Raw genomic sequence first — 14,002 nt, forward strand, 5'->3', positions numbered from 1 at the left:
GAAAGAGGAGAGGAGACAGAGAGAGGGCGATGGCGGGGGCGCGGTAGTTAAGTCAATTTTGAAGCTTTGCCGTCCGCCCCACCTTTGCCGTCAGCTAGCGGACGGCAAAGAGGGGGGGCCCTCTTTGCCATCCGCTAGCTGACGGCAAAGCTTCTTTGTCGTCCGCTAGCAGACGGCAAAGAGTTGGCTCATGGCAAAGCCAGCCTTTGCTGTCCGCTTTCTGTTGGCTTATGGCAAAGCCTACCTTTGCCGTGAGCTAGCGGACGGCAAAGAGTGGGCAGACGGAAAATCTGCTGATTCTAGTAGTGTGAAGTCATTGTTTTGGGTCACTGTATACAATACTTTTCCCACCTTCGGCGCTAGCGCGGTAACAAGATGCGCGTATAGGTCGGGAACATCATGCAATTGCATCCAGATGTCAAGGGTGTTTAGCTGGATGAAGGGTTTGTAAGGCCATTGTATGGAGCAATAAAGACTGTGTTACCTCGGAAGTTCCAGGGTCCTCGCTGCATCACCCGCTCCCGTCCACCAAGGCAGAAAAGTTGAAGGGTGTACAAGTTCTCCACTTGCAGGAATTTGACATCTTGAGCAAGATCCCAAGCAGACCGCGTGTTCTTGACGAACCAGAATTGGCTGTAGGTCTTGTCCATGCTAACCCTAGCTATCGCCAACCATCTTCCGGCCGTCGGTGGTGCCTCCTTCTTATAAAAAAACTACATCATCTAGGTCTCCTCCGGGAGACCTAACTCTTGCATCAGACGTGTCGTCTCGTCCATGGACGAGGATGTCGGCGCCTTGTCCATCACAAATTGGTTTTCTCTAACCCAAGGAGCAGATGCGGTTTGTTGATGGTGCCCTAGATCACCCAGACCTCTCAAGCAAAAGGCCAAGACCAGGTGGCGGTCACGAGGACCATTCCTGATTCATCTGTTGACGTATAAATGTATTGCCTAGTCTCTTCCATTATATCGGTCTTTTGGTTGCATTGGCTAGAGCATGCACTTCTATATGGTATCAGAGCCAAGAGGTCTTGAGTTCAAGACCGAGCTGGCGCAATTAAATTGTAGCCCACTTTCGGTCCACGTTTAGGCCCGAAGGAGCCATACGTGAGGGGGAGTGTTGACGTATAAATGTATTGTCTAGTCTCTTCCATCATATCGGTTTTTTGGTTGCGTTGACTAAAGCATGTACTTCTACACACTCCGAGCACCGGAGAGGAGATAATGGGTGACAAGGAAATAGGAAATCGACGATGGCGGAATCGCCTCTCAGAGAAGGGAAACCCTACACGAGAGAGAAAAGCTTTTTGCAGGTAACCCATATTAGTTGCTCTTGCATGGTGGTTGTTTAATCAAATTTTCTAATTGGGCTAAAAGAGGATGCTTTGGGTTACTGGCCATGTCCGAGTAGTGAATGAGAGATCAGGCCCGGTTTTGTGCATATATGTTTGTTAAGAAGTACAATACCAAAGTGAATGTTTACGTACATACATACACATCGTTTTGGCTGCACACATGTATACCTTAGCCTTATGAGTATCATCAAGAGACCAAGCAAACACATTTTAAAATTGACGAAATCGCTGTAAACATCTCGCTATCAACCGGAACGTCGCCTCCCATAAATATAATCAGTACACACTATATATACATAATTTAGTGACAAAAATAATAAGTATTCAACTGAATACCGATGAACTGACGTGGGCCCGCCCCTGCGTGCATACAGATCGGCAGCACCGCAGCAGCATTACCAGTGCTATGATGTCAGTTTGCCGCCGCTCCTCTGTCCGTACACGTGCGGATTTCATCGGTGTAGTTGTTGTTGCTGCCGGGGCACTCGAAAACAAGGAAATGCGCTTGGCTAACATCGCTAGGACAGAACCGACGAATACCAGTATATACCAGTACTTGTGTAAATCTACCGGCTGATCATTAACCGGCCGTAGGCATCCTCATTCCTGAGCTTTTAGCCCATTCCTGAGCTGCACGTAAGGAGCATGACATGAGGATCGTTGGAGTTGGCAGCGTGTTGGAGGCCGCTCGGCCGGTGGCGGCGATGGTGGTGGTGGAGTTCGTCTTCTCGGCTATGCAGATCTTCATCAAGCTCGCGCTCGACGACGGCATGGACGTCCGTGTCCTCGTCGCCTACAGGCCCATGTTCGGCGCCGCGTTCCTCTGCCCCGTCGCCTTCCTCGTCGAGAGGTGCATGCCTTCTTAATATCCTCGCTCATTTGTGAAGCATTTGTCTCACAAGATAGTGAGACGAGCATACACTCTGCCAGAACACAGTTGTTAAACAAGATTTGTTGCTGACTAATGCGGCTGTGGTGTGATCTCTAGGAAGAAACGGCCACCACTAACCGTCAAGGTTGTGACAGGGTTATTCTTGTGTGGACTGTTCGGGTAACTTCTTCTTCTCTTTGATGACCATGCTAGCAAATGCTCTAGACTTGATCTCTTTGGTCGATAGAAGAAAAACCAAGTTGCTTATTACGTGGCGGTGGCGGTACTTAATATGTTTCTTCACATACATAAAAATGCAGAGTCACCATGAACCAGAACCTGTTGGTGCTTGCCATCAAGCTGACGAATTCGACGACCATCGTCACAGCTCTCAGCAACCTCACCCCTCAAGCTACCTTCATCGTCGCAATCCTGACCAGGTCGGTCGTCATACTGACCACGAATTTCTATAACATCTGAATTCCTTTCTGGATAGTGAATACTGTAACAGACTCACTTGGAAAATGGAAAAGCAGGATGGAGACTTTGAAGCTCAGAAAGCCCAGCGGTCATGCGAAACTGGCGGGGACCCTGGTCGGGCTGGGCGGCGCGATGCTGCTGACGTTCTACAAGGGCCCGGAGATGAGGTTCCTCCACCGTCTGGCGCACACCGGGCTCAGCCACGCCAGCGGCGATCGCCAGCTCCGCCCGCAGCCGGCCGCGGGTTCTCGGATTCTCGGCTCGTTTCTCGCCATCGCCGGCTGCTTCAGCTATGCGATCTGGCTCACCATCCAGGCCAAGGTCGTCCAGGTCTACCCGTGCCACTACTCGATCGCCGCTCTGGTGTGCGTCTTCGGCGCGGTCCAGTCGACGCTGCTCACGCTCTGCATCCACAGGGACGCCGACCACTGGAGGCTCGGGCTCAACATCAGGCTCTACGCGTCGGCTTTCGCGGTAATCAGGCAGCTGATCGGCCGGCCACTGCGTCCTTCCTTCACGCCCATGCCACGTTTCTGATGTTTGATTCGTACGTCCAGGGTATCGTGGCGTCCGGGTCCGCCTTCCCGCTCATGTCGTGGTGCCTGCAGAAGAAAGGGCCCCTCTACGTTGCCATGTTCGGACCTCTCATCATCGTCTTCGTCGCCGTCATGAGCTCCGTCGTCCTTAACGAGACCCTGCACATCGGAATGTGATGCCCTATTCAGTAACTCACATGCCTTTAACATGGTGGAGCCTGTTTGAGTTTCTCACGGGGAGTCGCGCGTGCGCTGCCATTTTTCCATTTGCAGCGTACTTGGTGCTGTGCTGATCGTGGCGGGGCTGTACATGGTGCTATGGGGCAAGGCCAAAGAGGAAGATGAACAAGAAGCCGATGCGCCAAAACTTGTTGGTCAAGACGACGTGCTGGGCAAGGAGTCCATTCCATAGGCTAACCGTGAAGTTAATGAGGAAAGTAAGACTTTAGGCTAGTCATGGTGAGAGTAACTTAGACTAGTATCATGCATATGACATTAGTCTATGTTACTACCTTCAGAGCATTGTTAATAGCATAGTCAACAATAGGCTATATGGAGTTGCCATGTCACATATAGTGAACGTAATAGTCAACATGTATAGTAGCTAGTTGCTAAGTAGTACTACTTTATTAATGCATGATCCATCGTACATTTTCACAATGTTTTTTGGAGTTCGGGCTGCAGCCGGCTGTTAATCTACAGTCTGCTTCCCTTCTCTCTCCTCTTCTATCTCATCGAACTTAGCACAAATATAATTATTTAATCCTTATAGCATGCTGATTGTATCATATCATAGTACAAAGTGTGAAAGAAGTAGTACTATCATATATGGTTGCATTTATTAGCTTGTAGACTCAATTTTTCTTAAAAAGCTCTATGTGCTGGTAATATAAGAGCAAATACAATAAGGTGATATAGACGGGCTATAAGACTTAAAGTAGTATATTTATACTGAGTTGAAAGAGATAGAAGAGGAGAGAGAAGACAAGAGGGCTACAAACTAACAGCCGGATGTAGCACATGCTCCTAGAGACTTTATGAGGGATGGAGGTGGGTCATGTACCAATGAAGTAGTACTTATTTACATCTAACTATTATACTTGCCGGCTATATGTTTGGCTATAGTTGACATGGCAACGTCATATAGTCAGCAGCTCCCTGTACTTTTAACCAACCTTTAATACGTATGTTACTCCAAACACCTCTCTTCTCATTAACTAGCTGTCACATAAGCAAACTTGTTCTGAAATATTTTATGTTACTAGCTAAGCTACTCCCACTATGACTAGCCTTACCGTACACTTTGCCGCAGTCAAGATTCTTTCAATTGTGATGAAGCTACGCCACCAACCTAACATTCCACATTCTTAGTCGAGGGTTGAAAATCCTCACATCTAAATAAATAAATAAAAATCTTGTCTTAGACTAGTCACGGTGGGGAGTAACTTAGAGTAGTAACATGCATATATTACTAGTCCATATTACTACCTCCACAGTGGGTAGTAACATATGTGTTGTGCCATACATCACTTCATTTATTACATTGTAGACTCATCTTTTCTTGATATGTGATGTTACAGTAACAAGCTATGTTACCACATGTCTCTCTTTCTTCATTAATTACATGCCGCATCATCTATTTTGCCTAGATAAGTGTGATGTTACCACCTATGTTGCTCCCACTGTGGGTAGTCTTACACCTGTTGGAAAATTAGGCAAGTTCATGCTTAAAAAATTGCGAGAAAAACTTCGAATCTACTCTCAAACATCATGGTAGTACAAAGAACACAAGATAATAGAAATTACATGCATGTTTGTATATTTTTTGCAAGAATACATGCATGTTTGTGGACCACCTAGCGATGACTACAAGCACGGGAGTGAGCCGAAGGCGCGCTGCCGTCGTCGCCCCTCCCTCAGCGGAGCCGGGCAAACCTTATTGTGGTAGATAGTCGGGAAGTCATCGTGCTAAGCCCCCGAAGGACTAGCACACTAAAATAGCAACCATCGTCGATGAAGAGAAGCATAGATTGAAAGGATCCAACCAAAATACACATGAACGCTGACAAAAGCATGATAAAAGCAACAATTATCATGCATACGTCTATCGCAACCAGGAGCAGCAGAGTGGAAAAACACTTCGTCCCTACCCCTACGTCGCCCATCCTGGCGACACGGCGATGAAGGAAATATGCCCTAGAGGCAATAATAAAGTTGTTATTTTATATTTCCTTATATCATGATAAATGTTTATTATTCATGCTAGAATTGTATTAACCGGAAACTTGATACATGTGTGGATATATAGACAAAACACAGTGTCACTAGTAAGCCTCTACTAGACTAGCTCGTTAATCAAAGATGGTTAAGTTTCCTAACCATAGACATGTGTTGTCATTTGATGAACGGGATCACATCATTAGGAGAATGATGTGATGGACAAGACACATCCGTTAGCTTAGCATAATGATCGTTACGTTTTATTTCTATTGCTTTCTTTATGACTTATACATATTCCTTTGACTATGAGATTATGCAACTCCCGGATACCAGAGGAATACCTTGTGTGCTATCAAACGTCACAACGTAATTAGGTGATTATAAAGATGCTCTACAGGTATCTCCGAAGGTATTTGTTGGGTTGGCATAGATAGAGATTAGGATTTGTCACTCTGAGTATCGGAGAGGTATCTCTGGGCCCTCTCAGTAATGCACATCATAATAAGCCTTGCAAGCAATGTAACTAATGAGTTAGTTAAGGGATGATGCATTACGGATGAGTAAAGAGACTTGCTGGTAACGAGATTGAACTAGGTATAAAGATACCAACGATCGAATCTCGGGCAAGTAACATACCGATGACAAAGGGAATAACGTATGTTGTCATAACGGTTCGACCGATAAAGATCTTCATAGAATATGTGGGAGCCAATATGAGCATCCAGGTTCCGCTATTGGTTATTGACCGGAGAGGTTTCTCGGCCATGTCTACATAGTTCTTGAACCCGTAGGGTCCGCACGCTTAACGTTCGATGACGATTTGTATTATATAAGTTATGTGATTTGGTGACCGTATGTTGTTCACAGTTCCGGATGAGATCACGGACATGACGAGGAGTCTCGAAATGATTGAGAGGTAAAGATTCATATATAGGACGATAGTATTCGGACATCGGAAGTGTTCTGGGGTTACCGGGTACGTATCGGGTCACCGGAAGGGGTTCCTGGCTACCCCCGACAAACTATATGGGCCTTATGGGCCAAGAGGGGAAACACACCAGCCACAAAGGGGCTGGTGCGCCCCCCCCCCATATGGGTTGGCCAAATTGGAGAAGGAAAGGGGAAGGAGGAAAGGAAAAAGGGAATAGGATTCGCCCTTCCCCCTCTTCCCTTCCTACTCCGAATAGGAATAGGAAAGGGGAGAGGCCGAATTGGGAGGTGCCCAAGTAGGATTCTGTGATGCCCTCGATTCAATCGTAAACTAATCATACGCGCAAATGTGTACGATCAAGATCAAGGACTCACGGGAAGATATCACAACACAACTCTAGACACAAATTGAAATAATACAGGCTTTATATTACAAGCCATGGGCCTCGAGGGCTCGAATACATCAGCTCGAAAACACAAGAGTCAGCGGAAGCAACAATATCTGAGTACAGACATAGGTTAGACAAGTTTGCCTTTAAAAGGCTAGCACAAAAGCATCCACGATCGAAAAGGCAAGGCCTCCTGCCTGGGAGCCTCCTAACTACTCCTGGTCGTCGGCGGTCTCCACGTAGTAGTAGGCATCGGCGGTGGCATCTGGCTCCTGGACTCCGATATCTGGTTGCATCAACCAAAAAGAAGAAGAAAGGGGCAAAGGGGGAGCAAAGCAACCGTGAGTACTCATCCAAAGTACTCGCAAGCAAGGATCTACACTACATATGCAACATTATCAAAGGAAGGTTGTATATGTGGACTGGGCTGCAGAAATGCCAGAATAGAGAGAAGGCCTAGTCCTATTGAAGACTAGCATCTTCTGGAAACCACCATCTTGCAGCAACAGGAGGGAGTAGAGTAGCATAAAGTAAAGTAGTAGAAGTGTTATCAACCTCGGCCAGAGATCCTTTCTCGACTCCCTGCGAGAAAGCAATCCCAGAGCCATACTATCCATTTCTCATCACAATGCAATTCTCATCACAAGTATCCAGTTCTAGTTGTATCGATCGGGATACAACTCCAAGTGTCTGTTACCGTAGGACAGGCTATCGATAGATGTTTTCTTCCCTGCAGGGGTGCACCAACTTACCTACCACGCTCGATTAACTCCGGCCGTACACACTTTCCTGGGTCATGCCCGGCCTCGGCCAAACAATACGCCGCAACTCGACCTAGGCTTAATAGAGAGGTCAGCACGCCGGACTAAACCTATGCCCCCAGGGGTCATGGGCCATCGCCCCGGGAACTCCTGCACGTTGCGTGGGCGGCCAGTGAGCAGACCTAGCTACCTCCTTAAAAAAGGCAGGTGCTTACCAGTCCAACCCGGCGCGCGCCGCTCAGTCGCTGACGTCTATTAAGCTTCGGTTGATGCATACGACGCAGAACGCCCATACAATGCCCACGTGATGGTTAGTGCTATCAGGCCAGAGGCCCCTTGGATCAAATATCCAAATCGTAGTGTATTAGGAGCACACGGTAACAAGCAGAGACCCACGAAAGATGTGACCCCGTTACCCCGTCTCGAGGACTTGCGGCAAGTGCTAGGAATGCCCGGCCACGCCTCGTAATTATCTCGCGGGCACCCTCCAGGTCAACCCGTCTCCACATCACTCGCGGGTACCCCTCAGGGTCGACCCGCCTTTCCAAGTAACAGTTGTGAAGTCCAAGTATCCGTGTGTCCAAACATCAAGGGGAAAACCCGAGGAATCACCCCCGGTGAATTCCACTCGATGTAATCATCAAGGTGAACGTAAGAGGAACCACCCCCGAGGTTCACACTTGAGGGGTTGCACGACAGAGTCGTATCGGAAGTGGTTAAGGCGGAATCACCCCCGATGACCACGACCGAATAGCTACACTACAGGGTTAACATCAGAAGTGTTGTAGAGGTCTCACCCTCGGCACTCGATAGTAACTCTGCAGAGTCGAGCAACAAAAGGGGAAAGTGATGTGCGGTGTCGGGGCCTGGTCTTCGATCCCGTTGATCGGGTCTTCGATGATGAAGAAGGGGCAACAAGGACAAGGTGGGGGTCACTGATGGATCACTAACCAACTTATACTAAGCAGTTTAGGATAAGAAGGTAGGTAACAATAAGCAGGTTACAAAAGCAGGCTATGCATCAGAATAGGAGCAAACAATAACATTAGCAAAATCTAATGCAAGCATGAGAGAATGGAATGGGCGATATCGGGATGATCAAAGGGAGGCTTGCCTGGTTGCTCAGACGAGAAGGAGGGGTCGTCGGTGACGTAGTCGATCACAGGGGCCACATCGGCATCAGTCTCAAAGTCTACCGGAGAGAAGAGGAGGGAGAAGCAGTAAATACAAGCACACAAATGCATGACATGACAACAAGCAAAGCTAGGGGGCTCTAACGCAGGGCTACACGATATAGGTGAAGGGGGAAATCAACCGGGAATGTTTTCCCGGTTCTGGACCTGTGTCAGACAGATGACCGGAGGGGGAATGTTCCATGTTCAGCTAGTTAGGGGTATGTGACAGATGAACGGACCGCATATTCGGATTCGTTGGATTTTTCTGAGCAACTTTCATGTAGAAAACATTTTCATCCGAGTTACGGTTTATTTTCTATGAATTTTCAAAGATTAAACCATTTTCTGGATTTATTTATATTAACAACAATGGAATATAAATGTCAGCATGACATCTTGATGACCTCAGCAGTCAACAGAGCGGCTGACCAGGTCAAACCTGACCAGTGGGTCCAGTGGGACCCACATGTCATGGACAGAGAGCTAACAGAGTTTAAAACTAACTAAACAAAGATATTTAGCAGGTAGGCCCCACCAGTCATAGACTAATTAGCTAAACTAATTAGTTTTAATTATTGAAACAATTTAATTAGAGGAATAAGCGGTGGGGCCCGCACGTCAGTGGCTGGGGCCTGCCCAGTCAGCACAGTTGACCAGGTCAACTGGTCAACAGAGGACCAGGGGCCCCACTGGCAGTGACCCAGGGGCGGGGCCCACCATGCCACGCAGATGGCCGGCGCCGGAGTTGCTCCGGTGGCCTCCCGCGACGGCGAGCTCGCCGGAGACGCCCGGAAATTCGCTACGGGGCACCGTTTCGCGCGGTTTTGGTTGCGTTCGAATGCTGACGGTGCCACGCGTCGAGTGGTGGCGGTAGCGCAGCCGGACTTGGCCGGAATCGGCGCCGACGACGAGCAGAGGCGGCACCGCGTACGGGTGCTCGACGGAAACGGCGCTACGGCGTGAAGTAGCTTGAACGGAAGGGCTAGGCGTGTTCTATGTAGTGCGGCGTGCACGCTGGGCACTAGCCCGTGACCAAAAGGTCACCGGCGACGAGATCCGCGGCGATGCATTCGGGCGCTCGTCGGGGATAGGGCTAGGGGGCACGGTAGGATGCGTGCGCGCGCGTGTTGCGTTCCTGGAAGTACCAGGAGCACGGTGCTGTGTTCGGGCGAGCATGACGGCGGCTGTGGTGACGGCCACGAGCTCGTCGGCGGCGATGCGTGCGAGTGCTAGCGGAGCGGCGGCTACGGGCGAACGGGGTGTCGCAGGGAGGAGGGAAGGAAGCAGAGGCTCACCGGGAGGCTGCAGGTTTGCAATAGTGGGCTCGGGGGAGGCTCGGTGGAGCGAATCGACGCCGGCGTTTGTTGGAGCAGAGGAGGAAGAAGAGGTCGCCACGCTCGTTGTGGGGGCTCCTGGCTTGGTCCGGTGGTCGAGGAAGACGTCGCGGGGCACGACGGCGCTCGGGGACTCGTCGGAGAGGGACGGGGACAGCGGTGGCCGCGGGATCAACCGACGCACGGCGACGGTGGCGCTCGGGAGGAGTGAGCGCGTGAGGGAGAGGGGAAAGGTGGATCTGGGGGAGGAGAGGCGCAAGTGGGAGTGGGGAGTGGGGAGGGAGCCCGAGGCGTCGGGGCCTTATCCCCTCGCCGGCGACTCCGAGGCAGCGTGATGGTAACCGGGCACGGGCGCGCGCGTGCGTTGTGCGGTCGGCCGAACAGTGCGACGGGAGAGAGACGACCCAGGGGATGGGGCGTGGGCCGTCCGGCTGGCCGAGGTGGGCTAAAGCCCATTAGGGCAGGGGGCCTCTCTCATTTCCCCTTACCCATTTCTTCTGCCCCTTTTTTTGTTTTTTCCTCTTTTTCAGCAGCTTTTGCCTTTTCTTTTTAGCCACTAATGACTTTGCAAAATTATGCCACTCGCCAAAACAATTTCAAAGAATTAATGTGCACTGCCACAAAAAGATTGTGAGACTTTTGAAATAGTTTGCAATTTTTATAAAATAAAAAGCCATTTAACCTATTGTTTTAGCCACTGCTTTAATTGGTTTAGGTCGTTTAAACACCTTGCAAAAATGTTGGTTCACCACCAATATTAACGAATGATTATTTTCCACAAGATGAACATTTTAGATTTCATATCTGACAAATATGAATTTTTGACTTTAGATTGGATTTGAATTTGAATTTGTGATTTGGATCAAGTGAAGGTTAGCAACAGTAACATGATGACATGGCACCATTAACAGGGGATTACTGTAGCATAACACTGGGGGTGTTACAGATTCCTCCTACTTGGGGCACCCCCTTGGTTGCCTATCCTCCCCTCCAACCTATATATATATATGGGGGCACCGCTAGAACACACAACAAACATTTTTAGCCGTGTGCGGCGCCCCCCTCCACAGTTTAAGCCTCCGGTCATATTCATGTAGTGCTTAGGCAAAGCCCTGCGCAGATCACTTCACCATCACTGTGTTGGGGAACGTAGCAGAAATTCAAAATTTTCTACGCATCACCAAGATCAATCTATGGAGTAATCTAGCAACGAGGGGAAGGGGAGTGCATCTACATACCCTTGTAGATCGCGATGCGAAAGCGTTGCAAGAACGCGGATGAGGGAGTCATACTCGTAGCGATTCAGATCACGGTTCATTCCGATCTGAGCACCGAAGAACGGTGCCTCCGCGTTCAACACACGTGCAGCCCGGTGACGTCTCCCACGCCTTGATCCAGCAAGGAGAGAGGGAGAGGTTGGGGAAGACTCCATCCAGCAGCAGCACGACGGCGTGGTGGTGATGGAGGAGCGTGGCAATCCCGCAGGGCTTCGCCAAGCACCGCGGGAGAGGAGGAGAAGGGAGAGGGGTAGGGCTGCGCCGAAAGAGAGACGTTCTCATGTCTTGGGCAGCCCCAAACCTCAACTATATATAGGGGGGGAGGGGCTGCGCCCCCTCTAGGGTTTCCACCCCAAGGGCTGGCGGCCAGCCCTAGATCCCATCTAGGGGGGCGGCCAAGGGGAGGAGAGGGGGGCGCCACTAGGGTGGGCCTTAAGGCCCATCTGGACCTAGGGTTTGCCCCCTCCCACTCTCCCATGCGCCTTGGGCCTTGGTGGGGGGCGCACCAGCCCACCTGGGGCTGGTCCCCTCCCACACTTGGCCCACGCAGCCTTCTGGGGCTGGTGGCCCCACTTGGTGGACCCCCGGGACCCTCCCGGTGGTCCCGGTACATTACCGATATCACCCGAAACTTTTCCGGTGACCAAAACAGGACTTCCCATATATAAATCTTTACCTCCGGACCATTCCGGAACTCCTCGTGACGTCCGGGATCTCATCCGGGACTCCGAACAACATTCGGTAACCACGTATATCTTTCCCTATAACCCTAGCGTCATCGAACCTTAAGTGTGTAGACCCTACGGGTTCGGGAACCATGCAGACATGACCGAGACGTTCTCCGGTCAATAACCAACAGCGGGATCTGGATACCCATGTTGGCTCCCACATGTTCCACGATGATCTCATCGGATGAACCACGATGTCGGGGATTCAATCAATCCCGTATGCAATTCCCTTTGTCTATCGGTATGTTACTTGCCCGAGATTCGATCGTCGGTATCCCTATACCTTGTTCAATCTCGTTACCGGCAAGTCTCTTTACTCGTTCCGTAACTCACATCATCCCGTGATCAACTCCTTGGTCACATTGTGCACATTATGATGATGTCCTACCGAGTGGGCCCAGAGATACCTCTCCGTTTACACGGAGTGACAAATCCCAGTCTCGATTCGTGCCAACCCAACAGACACTTTCGGAGATACCTGTAGTGCACCTTTATAGCCACCCAGTTACGTTGTGACGTTTGGTACACCCAAAGCATTCCTACGGTATCCGGGAGTTGCACAATCTCATGGTCTAAGGAAATGATACTTGACATTAGAAAAGCTCTGAGCAAACGAACTACACGATCTTGTGCTAGGCTTAGGATTGGGTCTTGTCCATCACATCATTCTCCTAATGATGTGATCCCGTTATCAACGACATCCAATGTCCATGGTCAGGAAACCGTAACCATCTATTGATCAACGAGCTAGTCAACTAGAGGCTTACTAGGGACATGGTGTTGTCTATGTATCCACACATGTATCTGAGTTTCCTATCAATACAATTCTAGCATGGATAATAAACGATTATCATGAACAAGGAAATATAATAATAACCTATTTATTATTGCCTCTAGGGCATATTTCCAACAGTCTCCCACTTGCACTAGAGTCAATAATCTAGTTCACATCACCATGTGATTAACACTCACAGGTCACATCACCATGTGACCAACATCCAAAGAGTTTACTAGAGTCAACAATCTAGTTCACATCACTATGTGATTAACACTCAATGAGTTCTGGTTTGATCATGTTATGCTTGTGAGAGAGGTTATTAGTCAACGGGTCTGAACCTTTCAGATCCGTGTGTGCTTTACGAATATCTATGTCATCTTGTGGATGCTACCACGCGCTACTTGGAGCCATTTCAAATAATTGCTCTACTATACGAATCCGGTTTACTACTCAGAGTCATCCGGATTAGTGTCAAAGTTCGCATCGACGTAACCCTTTACGACGAACTCCTTTTCACCTCCATAATCGAGAAAATTCCTTAGTCCACTAGATACTAAGGATAAGTTCGACCGCTGTCATGTGATCCATTCCCGGATCACTATTGTACCCCTTGACCAACTCATGGCAAGGCACACTTCATGTGCGGTACACAGCATAGCATACTGTAGAGCCTACGTCTAAAGCATAGGGGACGACCTTCGTCCTTTCTCTCTCTTCTGCTGTGGTCAGGTCTTGAGTCTTACTCAATACTCACACCTTGTAACACAGCCAAGAACTCCTTCTTTGCTGATCTATTTTGAACTCTTTCAAAATCATGTCAAGGTGTGCGTTCTTTGAAAGTATCATCGGGCGTCTTGATCTATCTCTATAGATCTTGATGCCCAATATGTAAGCAGCTTTATCCAGGTCTTCCTTTGAAAAACTCCTTTCAAACAACCCTTTATGCTTTCCAGAAATTTTACATCATTTCGGATCAACAATATGTCATTCACATATACTTATCAGAAATGTTGTAGCGCTCCCACTCACTTTATTGTAAATACAAGTTTCTAACAAACTTTGTATAAACCCAAAAACTTTGATCACTCCATCAAAGCGTATATTCTGACTCCGAGATGCTTGCTCTAGTCCATGGAAGGATCGCTGGAGCTAGCATACCTTTTAGCATC

The 14,002-nt window shown here is 49.0% G+C and overlaps 1 protein-coding gene across 1 annotated transcript; it reads left to right on the top strand.

Moving 5' to 3' along the window:
* Window positions 1-2,004: 2,004 nt before the first annotated feature.
* Window positions 2,005-3,653, top strand: LOC123097031 (WAT1-related protein At1g68170-like). Its single transcript, XM_044518808.1, has 6 exons — window positions 2,005-2,204; window positions 2,343-2,405; window positions 2,546-2,665; window positions 2,762-3,179; window positions 3,263-3,414; window positions 3,515-3,653. The coding sequence occupies exons 1-6, from the start codon at window positions 2,005-2,007 to the stop codon at window positions 3,651-3,653; spliced, it is 1,092 nt and encodes a 363-aa protein (XP_044374743.1).
* The last annotated feature ends 10,349 nt before the right edge of the window (window positions 3,654-14,002 follow it).

The sequence above is a fragment of the Triticum aestivum genome, chromosome 4D, assembly GCF_018294505.1.
Source record: "Triticum aestivum cultivar Chinese Spring chromosome 4D, IWGSC CS RefSeq v2.1, whole genome shotgun sequence".
Taxonomy (NCBI): Eukaryota; Viridiplantae; Streptophyta; class Magnoliopsida; order Poales; family Poaceae; genus Triticum; species Triticum aestivum.